The sequence below is a fragment of the Pholcus phalangioides genome, unplaced genomic scaffold (genome assembly GCF_987345545.1).
Source record: "Pholcus phalangioides strain wild (caught in Gottingen) unplaced genomic scaffold, Ppha-v1.0 ptg000004l_1, whole genome shotgun sequence".
Lineage (NCBI taxonomy): Eukaryota > Metazoa > Arthropoda > Arachnida > Araneae > Pholcidae > Pholcus > Pholcus phalangioides.
The window spans coordinates 22,109,300-22,121,528 of NW_028301597.1; the positions used below are offsets into that span (position 1 = coordinate 22,109,300).

General features: G+C 34.4%; 1 protein-coding gene across 8 annotated transcripts in view; it reads right to left on the reverse strand.

Annotated features, from left to right (window-relative positions):
- Positions 1-12,229, reverse strand: part of Vps13 (vacuolar protein sorting 13C) — a 190,209-nt gene that overhangs the window by 88,706 nt on the left and 89,274 nt on the right. For all 8 annotated transcript variants that reach the window (XM_089231119.1, XM_089231120.1, XM_089231121.1 and 5 more), the window contains 6 exons: positions 9,594-9,697; positions 7,621-7,788; positions 5,210-5,517; positions 4,807-4,960; positions 741-891; positions 416-543 (listed from right to left, as the gene is read on the reverse strand). In XM_089231119.1, coding sequence (XP_089087245.1) covers positions 416-543; positions 741-891; positions 4,807-4,960; positions 5,210-5,517; positions 7,621-7,788; positions 9,594-9,697 — 1,013 coding nt within the window. The remainder of the gene's footprint in view (positions 1-415; positions 544-740; positions 892-4,806; positions 4,961-5,209; positions 5,518-7,620; positions 7,789-9,593; positions 9,698-12,229) is intronic.

The window sequence follows — 12,229 nt, forward strand, 5'->3', positions numbered from 1 at the left end:
ATCTTTTTAAATATGTCAATTTTGTTGGAATCCATGACCTCAATAGTGGGTTCAGTAACAATTACTTGTTATGAAGTTAAGTTGCTTATGAAGACATATTTATACAGTCCTCAGGGGTGCACTACAAATCTGACTGATTTATTTTAAAAATATCTCACAGAATTTTATTAATCTACTATGAAAATCTCAAAAAAGTAAAACTAACTTTGGATATTCAAAGTGTGTCAATAAAGCAAATTTTTGAAAAATCTGATTCAGTCTGACCAATCTGATTCAGTTTGTCATTTGAAAAAAAATTTCTCTCATCTAACTCCTAAAATAGTTTCCATGATGCTAGGCTGTAATAATTTGGTTTTTTTTTTATCAATGCTAGCTCACAGCAAAATAGAAATGTATTTATTTTATAAAAACTTACCAAATCAGTGCGGCCAGTGTAAAAATCTGCACACAGACTCTCTGTTTCCAAACAAAGTTTGAATCTTGTGTGAATTTTTTTAGGGATGATATCCTCTACAGTGTACTTCTTCTCTTCTGTTTTCAGAACTAAAAATAAAGAATACTATCCATTCAACTGTCAGGTCTTTAATTTGTAAGTTTATTTTCATGATTGAAATGATTAGAGAAATAAGTGTACTTGTTTTTGAAGAAAATGCTCAATAAGTTAAATTTCAACAGTGTTACTTGAATTTTTATAGTAGGCATTATGGTTTTGAAGCTGAAAAAGACTTAATTGAACCAACCTGATCCTCCAACAGATTCCTCCTGATTAACTACCACTGCCGCAGTGGTTAACTGTGATGGACCACTGACTTGAGTATCTTCAGGAGTTTCTGATAAGTTTTCACTCAGTATGCTCATCACTGTTGAATAATCGCCATGACTCATTGACACCTGCATGATTAATATGTAGATTATTCTGAATAGCGTGCATTTTCATGTACTGAAAAATTAACATTAACTATTAATACTTACATACACAAGAACTATGATGCATTAAAACCAGTTTGGATTTTATTGAAGTGGCTTTTAAGTGAATAATGTGGCTTTTAAGTGAATAATGTGTCTTTCTTAATTTCTAATTTTATTTCCATGATATACATTTGTATCACATAAAAGTCACTTTGTTAAATCAAAAAAAGAAAAAAAATCTTTTACACAGAAATCAAAGATTAGAATGCTAATTTTTACAGAATTTTATATATTTTTAATGCATTAGAAAATGATTAGGGTATGAATTCACTGAATTTTTTGAAATAAGTGCTACTGTAAAAAAAACCATTGATTTTTAAACACTGGCACAAGCATAATAACCATGCTAAAAAATAAAATTCAAATTGAACACACAAAAAACTGGAGATTTGGCAGTCATCAACTCCCAAAAGTTAAAAAATATCATTCATTATCAATTTTTCTCATTCTTGCTGCAATACTGCTTTATAAAGACTTCCCTTAGAGCTACTACAAGATCTATACTTTGAACCTTTGAAGACCGGATACACCCCGCTTCCCATCTCAGAGAGATATCGAAGCGTTCCCGAAGGATGGGTGTATCCGGAAAGTTTTATTAAAAACAACGTAACATGACCACCTCAGACGAAGGCAGCAAAATAAAATAATTTACATAAAAATTGATCGCCAACTTCTGAAGTCATATAACAAATAAATAAAATCTAAACAATCAACGCCAATGGGCAATCAAAATTATAAACAGGATTATAAGATGCCGGTGTATAGCCATCCATCCCATAAGAATCCAGTAATCGTCAATTGATCGAATGATTGCCGATAATCTTGGTATATAAAATTTCGAATCACTGTGAATTAGCCGCAGATCATCATCGTCTAAGCCGCCAGTCGTTTCCCGAATCGTCACCGGGTGAACTGAGATCAGCACAATTCACTATATAGCCGAGTAAATAACACTTAATTCGTTCTTGCCATCGATGACTTGATTCGTCTCCTTGCAGGTGAACTTGCTTCTGTTTTTCATTTATCGGTTACTTTTGTTGACGCCGACGTGGTCGAAGATCATATTTCCTCTTAAGATCAATCGCTGGGGCTCTTGCTGGTTTGAACTCGTCATCGCTCCCACCGCTCAGACGCGCACTTCCAGTCTTCTTAGTATGTATGCGATGTAAGTTGCTATCGAGGAACAATATAATCCATCGCACCCGAGCAAGGCCCATAGGGCTCTTCAAAACTCTTTTTTTGAAACACAGTCAACCGTTTTCGGGAATAGCACCAAAATGAAATTTTTTTGTATATGGGCAAGATGTCAGGTAATGCTATAAAGATCCAATCTCACCACACGCACACATGGCGTTGTCCGACTTCTTGAAACGTTCTAGATACGTCGGTAATGGGCCGTGCTCAGTTATCATGATCACTTTCTCTCTAGACCAAATGGAACTATTCCAACGGATGTGTTTCTGTATCTTATAGGCATCTTTATGTGCATTCTTGTCCCATAGCTGTTGCCACTTTTGTAACAGGTCACTTTTTAGCACGTGGTTGATGTGACTGCGTGGTAGCAAGAGTTGTTCTTCCGTTGGGAGATTAAGAGCATCTTTGGCCAATCTGTCCGCAATTTCATTCCCCGCTATTCCTGCATGGCCTTTGACCCATTTGATACTGATAGACGGATGGTCGTATAAATGCTTACGTATTCGGCGAGTATTTTCATGTGGAGTGCGCTGATCACGAATCGCATTAATACTAGACGCGCTGTCAGTATATATCGTCGTCTGCTGATTTTGCTTAATCGCCCATTCTACTGCAGCTGGTATGGCCAGAACCTCCGCCTGAAAGATACTGTTCCCTTGACGCAACCGTCGACTCCAAGCCTCTTCAACAGATCCTTCTGCATTCATAACTACGTATGCACAGGCCGTGGATGTCTCTGTTTTTGAGCCGTCCGTGAATATACTAATAGCTTCATCCGATGAGCATTGTTCCGTACCAGGCAGCGGAACTTGATTCTGGAACAAGTCCACACTGGGATGATGAAGCCAACTCCTATTGTTCCCTTCGTAGGCATCAGGTGTTATAAGAATTCCGTCCATCCAGACCTCCTTACCCAAATGCAGGATTGTAGATCGACGAGCGTCATATTCAACATATAGGCTGAGCGGAGGGTTTCCCGTAGCAGTATACAGAACATTATTGGCCGTAGTTCTGTATGCACCAGTTACATACAATAAGAACGGGCGTTGGGCAACATTTAGTAATTTACGGAGTCTCTGTGTCTGGTTTTTATACCAGATGGCGCTTGCGTATGAAATCTGCCGTTGTACAACCGATCTGTACAAAATGTTCCTAAATTTTTGGCGTATACCCCACTTTGGACCTGCTATGCGTCTCAATTTTTGCATGGTGTCTTGAGCCTTATCAATTTGTTTCGCCACATGTGTCGTGAATTTGAACTGATGGTCAATATGCACTCCAAGATATTTCATGCATTTAGATATTTGCAGTCGAACACCATTGATTCTTATGCAGGGACGTTTTTTCTTGGGGTGTGGCCATAGTAATTTAGTTTTAGTCACCTCCATGCTGAGACGATTATCTTCTAGCCATTTTGACAGTTCGTCAAACGCGGCATCCGCAGTGCTGCCAATGTCGTTGGGAGTTCTCGCCGAGATCACAAACACCAGATCATCGGCGAAAGCTTGGACATAGACATCCGGTCCCCAATTCTTTTTCAGCAGTGAGTCAAGCACGATAGACCATAGTAGCGGACCGCTGCATGAGCCTTGAGGACAGCCCATGGCCTGATGCTTTTCCGCGTCTCCTCCATCAGTTGGCATCACAAGATCTATACTACAAGATCCTTTTCACTAAACTTTTTTTTAGGATCACCTAATTATGACACATCCGTATTGAGTGTGCATATTAGCATATTAGTTGAAAATTTCAAGTCAACATCAGTAATGGTTTAAAAGACAAGTTACGACTAATTTAATATTTTCCAAGCAAACAATATGAAATAACATATCAAACAACCTGACTACTCATAATAGACTGTAATTAATGATAATGGTGAAGCCATGAAAAAATTATTCATGTGTTAAGTTCAGTAAAAGAAAGACAAAAGGAACCCCACGGAATAATGATCCACAGCCTCAATGACTTCTGTAGATGTGGTGCTTTTCTGTTGCCTTGATTTTGAAAACTTGCTGGATAAGTTCTTTACATAGGGAAATGTGAATATTATTGTGAATTACATAGGGAAAATATATGTGAAAAGAGTATTTTAGCAAATATGTGTTGCAGCTTTTTTTTTTCAGCTTAGCCAAAATGTGAAACAATGTTTCCTTTATATTTTTAAAGAGTCAGTGGGCAACTATTAGTTTATGGCAACAAATTTGTTTATAAATACAGTCAAATCTCGTTAGTACGCCACCCAGTTAACACGTCACTCCGCTTACCGGATCACTTTTTGGAAGTCCCAATTGTCCTCAGGAAGGAATTGGCAAGCTATGGCTTACTCCGTTTAACAAGTCACTCCGCTTACTAAGTCATATTTTTGCTCTCCCAAGAGTGACTCATTAACGAGGTTTGACTGTATAAATACAAAATTAACTTTACAGCATCAAAATTACTATATTATAAAGAGAAAAAAGTAAAAACATGTTTAAAAAAAACTGAATAGGATATTAATAACACACACAAAAAAATATATATATTTTGCACAATAAATTTTTTCTGCAATTATAGTGTTCATTTATACTATAGTGGTTTTTAAAAAATATTTTGTAATAAATTTTTTCATTTTGCAAAGCATGATAACGTGATAGCTTCTAGTACCTTCACAGCATCAAGTTTTCCATAAACATCTACTTCTGGAATATCCTGATACCACCCACTAGAAAGATTGCGTACAACAGCAACACCAAAGCTCACTGGTTGCAGCAAGAGACATTCAGCAACCACACCAAGAGATGATGGATTAACTAACGCTCTATTTGAAGTAGATAGGAATAATCATATTAATAAAATGTTAAAAAGTTTTAAAATATTTTTGTAATAATAAATTATGCTAACTAATAATTAATTAAACTAATAACTAACTAAAATTACAGAGCTGAAGGAAGTCTTAAATTTCCATTTCGCTACAAATCATACAAAGAAATTAACTAGAATTTTGTAATTAAAATTATTACATATCCAAGTTTTTGATTCAGTTAAAAAAAAATATTATTCAAATTACCTTGATAACTTTAAATGCTCCAACTTCAACAGCAACTTATCCAAAATAGCTGGGATACCCAGTTCATTACGCTTGTGCCCAAAACTGAATTTGTTGGAAATTTTAAGAACACCAAGATCAGCTACTACAGTGTTTTTCGACTGTGAATTTTGTGGTATGATAATGACTGGAGCCTGTATGCATATATCCAGGAAAATTCTTGTAGCTTTCTCATAAACCTGTTCCATACCAACCATGGCAGCTTCAGCCGCAACAGCACTTGCTTCTGCAACTTTAGCTTTTGCAACTTGAAAATGGTCTAGAAATTGCTGAGAGTGTGGGAAAAAACCACAATAAAAGAAATCAGTTATCAACTGCATTTTGATGAACCATGCTTAGTTATGTTGTTCATCATAAGAAAGTAAACAATACAATAGAACTTCCATTATTTGATGCACTATATTTGCCTATCTACAGCAGTGCTCAAGTTCTAAAAAGCGGAATTTCGGAAGTATACCTTATGCTAATTGTTGTTTTTAATTCTTTAATGCTCAGATATTTCTTCTTAAAGTGGACTCATTTAGAGGTTTTGAATACTTTTTTTCTCCCCCACCCTTCAGTGAGACTTAATCTTTCTTTCTGGTTCCCACCTCTGACAAAAGCCTTCATATTTTTCCCTACTGTTCACAAAAGCCTCCAAAACCTACCCATATTCCCTATCGGTAGGTCTGTCTTCTTACCTTTTAATGTCCAAAGATAGCCAATCTCTAAGAAATTCTATAATTATACTTAATCAACTTCTTTAATCTAAGAAATTCTAAATAATACTTGAATGCTATACCATTAACATTATGGTACAACAATCAAGTATCAACTAATTAAATAGCATTTAAACTATTTGAAACTGATTATTAAGTACTTTATAACAAATACGTGTTTGTAGAATGCAATAAACAGTAATTACATGAAATTTAAATTGTATCTTGGACAGGTGCACCAGGTATTCTGATGCTACGCTAGTATTATAAGATTATGGATATATTTCTATGACTTTTTCACACTGCATAGCATACAGCAAGAAATACAGTAATTGAAACAAGGTTGTCAGTAAATCAATTTTCAGGCAATCAAATATGCATACATTTGAAAAGATCTAGTACCATATACACCAGGGGTGGACAACTTCTCGTTGTTCAAGGGCCAACATAATGGTTAGCTGAAATGTCACAGGGCAGCATGTCATGGGAACAACACTTTTGTGTATAAACTGCATCAGTAAAATGACCCAGAAAACTGACTTGTGTCCGCCATAAGTAATATGGTGAAAAATAGACCAGTTAGTGATTTAAATTTTACCCTGGGCTCCACTTCTTCATAAACTGATACATATTCTTTTTTTTCTGGTTCCCAGCTAGTAGTTTTTCTGGTTCTTTTGTATGCAATGCATAAAAATTACTGTTTATTTTGCAAATTAGACCATTCAAATACATCCATAGTTTGAATCTGTTATATAGACAAAACATTTTTTTATATTTTTCTGTAATTATTTTTATCCTTTACTCTCAATTGGCAATCAGTAGGAGCCAGAATCAAAAGCATTATTTAAAGACACTGTTGTTTCTAATTTGCAATAGTAAAGAATTTTCTTCCTTTTTTTCAGCAGTAGGAGAATCTACAACTATGGAAAAAACCTATTATCAAGAAAAGCAATGTTAATTTACATAGTTATAGATAATCAAGGTTCTACTACATACATATATATATATATAAACAGTAAAATCTTGATTATTTGATATGATTGAGATCTTTACATCAGGAAATTAAAATTTCTCAATAATTATTGAGAAATTTTCATTGTAATTAAATATGCATCAATTTAAAGGGCCAGTACCATTGTAATAATTATTAGAGCTCGGAAGCAAAGGCATTAAAATAGTGTAAATAAGAGGCCAAAAAGACTAAAATGATTAAAATAAGCACACAAAAAAAGAAAAAAAAAAGAGGTATTTTGTTTTTTGCCTTAAAAAAATCTAAATAAAAATATTCCTTTTTTAGGAGAGCATCTGAAAACAGGGTAGGTTTTTTTCTTTTTTAGGACTTCAGACCTTGGCCACTCATCAGGAATACATTTTGATGAAGACACCCATGTATTTTGAAGACAAAAACAATATATCATATTTAAAAAAATCAAAAACTTTATAACAGAAACCAGAAATTTTTATGAAAAACAAGAACAAAAATATTCAAGGCGAAAACAATATTTTAAAAATATATATTTTTGAACAAAGAATATTATTAAGAATCTTAAGCATATCTAGATGTAAAATCATGTCAAAAACATTAAAGAAAATCAACAAACATAAATTTATCGATTTGAAACATAAAATTAAGACAAACTCATACATTTGGCTGACTCGAAGAAAACGTCTTACCAACAGAGCCGAGATAAATCTATTCAGAAATATTATTTTCATTTGTCCTAAGCTCATAGAAACCCTCATATCCACAGCTGATAAATCAATATAATTATCGTCATCAGTGGCTTCATTATAAATCAGAAGTTTGACATCAAATACTTCACCAGCATCGGTGATTATCATCTAGTTGAATGAAAAAGAAAAAACACAAAACTTCATGGGGGAAAAATAGCATTAGAATTATTTACTATGATTTTGCGAATCTCCCCCTTTATTTTCGGATAATAAAGTATTATTACTTAACCATGCACACACCTCATAAAAATTTTTCAGGGGAATTCCTAAAAAATTCAAACATGCCAGAATGTGTGTTCTAGGTGTATGTATGAGGCCTTAAAGTAGGGGTCTTCAACGTTTTACGCTCGAGGGCCACATAAAAAATTTGTCGCGTTCCGCAGGCCACTCATTAATAGCGTAGGGGGGCACCCCCTCCCACCAAAGACGATCACAAATTAAATATATTTCAAAATATTTTATAGAATTTAAACATTCAATGCAATTAATTTTAACAAATATTAATTTTTTTCTTCAACTTTCCTTTTTTTGGTTATCACGGTTCGCCATCGTGCACTCATTAAAAGGCTTCTGATGAAAGGCTTCAAAGACCAAAAACACAACTAAATGAACTGTACCAATATTGTACAAATCCTTTTTCCAACCAATCAAGATGCATACATCCACCTGCTTCCTGCCCATCCATGCACCCGAGAAATACGATACCATGGAAATTCCGTTCATTTCTGCTTTCTCCCACTCAAGGAGAATGAGATGTACTCGAAGTTATTTATAGTGAAGAAGTGTATGGTGTGGTTTCTTTTAGGTTAAAAGTCTTATTAAGAAGCTAAATACTGTAGACTGATCAGCCTGTCCTTGTTATAAGTCTATATGAAGCTGGGTGACTTTTTTTGTTGAAATCTTTGTATTATCCTATTTTTGAATGATATTGTGTCAATTGATCGAAATGTTTCGGTGGGCCACGGGTTGAAGACCCCTATCTTAAAGCATTCATAATGTCAGAGTAATGAGTGTTTTGTGTTCTTCTGTGCTGCCATCTGTCTTCCATGTTTTGAAGTGAAAATCACAAGTGCCTGAATTTTCATGTTATGTCTTTGCAGAGAGAGCATACGGGAGTGCTGATCTTGCAATGTACGATGCTCTGGTGTGGTTCTAAGCTATTTGTGGGTACACAAACTTCCTTTGTATTCGTTGAAAAAAACTGATTCCAGGTGGGTCCAGTTCAAACAGCTCAAGAATCGTTTACAACACTGCACAAATCACTGAACAACCAATTGTGAATGCTTTCATTGCATGATCCGTGTGCTAGTGTATACACACCTTAAAGTACCGCCAATCAGACGATTTCATACATGAGACAATATCATTAACCTTTCCCCACACATGCAAGCCTACCAAAATTGAATAATATTTATGCAATGCCATTTTTTTTATATGCAAAAATTTCGAAAATTTGCAAAAAAAAACTTAATCGCATGGCTTCAATCTATTACTTAGAGTCTGAGAGAAAAAAAAACCAGTAAAATTCTTAGAGGGCATATAAAACATGTTCTAAAGTAGTCAAGTTTGATCTGAATAGATGACTACAAATGTGTGAAGTCACTTTAGGCTGTAGTAAAAACATTAGAATGAAAAAAAAGACATTTTTGTGAGCATTAAAGGGTCAATAATAATGCATAATGAATGGAAATCTGAGTCAGACTCAAGATTAATAACATTATCAGTTCATGGAAAAACATCCTTAATCAAGCTTGGATTTGTGAATTCTTGTAAGTTACTAAGGTTAGCGCATTAATAATGATGTTAAAATTGTTAACTAAAGAGAAAGTCATATAAAATTTTCAATAGTATAAATCAAATTAAAACTATGCATTCTCACACAGGAGTAAAAGTTATAATAATCATCATTATACCTTGGGATAAATTGTGTTTTCTGCAGGATTAGACACTATTATATCTTGAAGAGATCCTTTTACTGAGGTTTTTTCTTTGTCCATCATAACAGCTGCCCTCATTCCTAAAAAAAAAGATTTAAAAAAAAAGGTAATACTGAGAACAAACACACTAAGAGTTGATAGCACATTTAACGTGATGCAAGGCTATATGGGTAGGAACTGATTTTCACAACATGTGCTTAATCTGAGATACGCATTTGGTATCTTTGCCATTATTCTGCCAAATTATTAGTTTTTGTTTACATATGTAAAAGAGTCACCACATTTTTACCTACAATAATTATAAAGCGTGTCCTGCAAGTCCTAATGCGGCTTCATCTCAGCAATCGTTTGTCGTTGAGGTATGGTTCCAATTTAAAAAATGCTCAATATGTGTTCAGAGATAACACTGTACCAGTTTTAAGAGTAAAATGCAGTGTGTCACAAAATAAAAAATCTAAATTTTTACATGGTTCTCCCTGTTTACTAACTTCCAATTTCAAAGTTGCTGCCCTATTTTTTCCGAGAAGAAAAATAAAATATGGTTTTAACTGAATATCTGCTGAGATAATTGAATCTTAAAAACTGAGTAAAGTTAGGAAAGAACAGCATAAACTAACAAATGCTTCTTTTCTTCATGCTGTTCTTTCCCAACTTTCCTATTTTTTGAATTCAAATATCTCAGTGAATATTGCGGTTAAAAACATGAATTTTTTTTGGTTGGGTTCAGAAGAAGCAGGATAACAACTTGCTAGAAGAACAACACCTGTCAGAAAAAATAAGTAGACTGTATAAAAATTTATATTTTTAATTTTGTCAGAGTTGGACAAATGCCTGATAGGGTCAAAAGACTGACAAACAATGACTTTTGGCATGCCTACTTTGGATACCTTGGTTTTCAAATAATGGTTTGTCTCTTTTTTAATGATTCCAGCGTATGAAGGAAGTCAAAGCAGTACCAGGTATTACTGCTAGCTTAATACAGAATGTTAGATCCACATTTTTTTTTCTAAAATTGAAGAAAATTTATTTGAATTTTAGAAACAAAAATGAGAGAAAAAAAATTGGGGAAGAATTGCCCCCAAAATATTCTACCCCTTCCCCCACCGATGATCATTGCCACTACGGAGAGGCGTAGTTTTGAGGTTGGCATGTATGTATTTTAAGCATTTTTTTAAATTGGAAACATCTCTATGACGAATGGTTGATGAGATAAAGGCAGCATTAGAACTTACAGGACATCCTGTATGTGTTTTACAAAACAGAATAAAAATATCAAAAGAACAAAAAACAACACAAGAATTCATTGCTGAAAGAAAATTAAAGCTTGCTTGATAAAAAAAATGGAAATGTTTGATTAAAATCTTGCTGTGACTTGTGGAACACCGCCTTTAGTAAAAATCTTCTAAGAACTTCTCTTCTCAATGGAAAAAAAAAAAGATATTATGTATCCTTTTCCACAATACAGGAAGCATAAGCCGAAATGATGGGGTTTTTTTTCATCCAGAACCTCAAAAAATTTCTGATTACAGGGATGAAAATGGTTTCAAACAGCTATTTTTGTACTTAAGTATTACTGGTGTTGAATATAGTTCTCACTATTTCCAAGGATCTTGTTGAACATGGATCTTGTTGTTTTTTGGGGGGGAGGGAAGAGTTTTATTCTAGTGATAATTGTGTCATTAGTTTTCATTCTATCTTTCCAACAGTAAAACTGATAACAGAAAAGTGGTTCCTTGTTTTTGAAGAACCACTTTGATCTCTTGAGAGAAAGGTTAGTGCAAATTTTCAAAGATCAGTTGGAATCAGTTGATGTGGTAAGTCAATGGGAAGAATTTGGGGAAAACTTTCCTTAGATGATATTTATCCTAGGTTGCGAAGTTCTCTCGTCGCAGGGGAATGGAAGCTTGCTAATGTGGTTTCGATACTTAAAAAGTGTAGTAGAGAAATTGTGTTGAATTATTGTCCAGTGAGTTTGATGAAAATTTTTAAAATTTAAATTCACCAATTATTAGTGAAGTGAATAGACGAAAATAACACATTGTTGGGAAAACCAGCATAGGTTCAGGAAGGGGAAGCCATGTGTAACCAACCTCCTGTGCTTCTATAATCATGTGACTAAGGCTATGGGAAAGGGCGAAAATGTCAATGTAGAAACAAAAAGGACTTTTGTGGCCATCGTGTAAATTAGAATTTAACTTAAAAGTTTTCGGTTTTTTGGCCGACGTGAAGTACAGTTTCTATCACACGCGTGGCGAACATTTTCAAGAAATCTTACATTATAGCAGGCAAAAGGCTACTACTTACGCCTTCTCCCTGCTTAAGTCACACTGCCTTGTCTGGATTGGTCTTTTGAGCCAGTCTGTTTTCCCCATTGGCCGAAGTTGTTCCTAAGGGCTCTGGATAATTCTTGTGTTTCAATCTGATCATTTTTAAAATGGAAAACCAAGCACTGTTGATTTTCATCCTCTCTTCTTTTCTGTTGAAGAAGTTCTTGTGCTTTTGAATTTCTATTGCTTCTCTAAAAATACGTGGAAAATATCTCATGTCGTTGGATAACACTTGGATGTTTGTGAAGAGAATTTTGTGGTCCTTGGTAAGGGCATGCTCTGCTA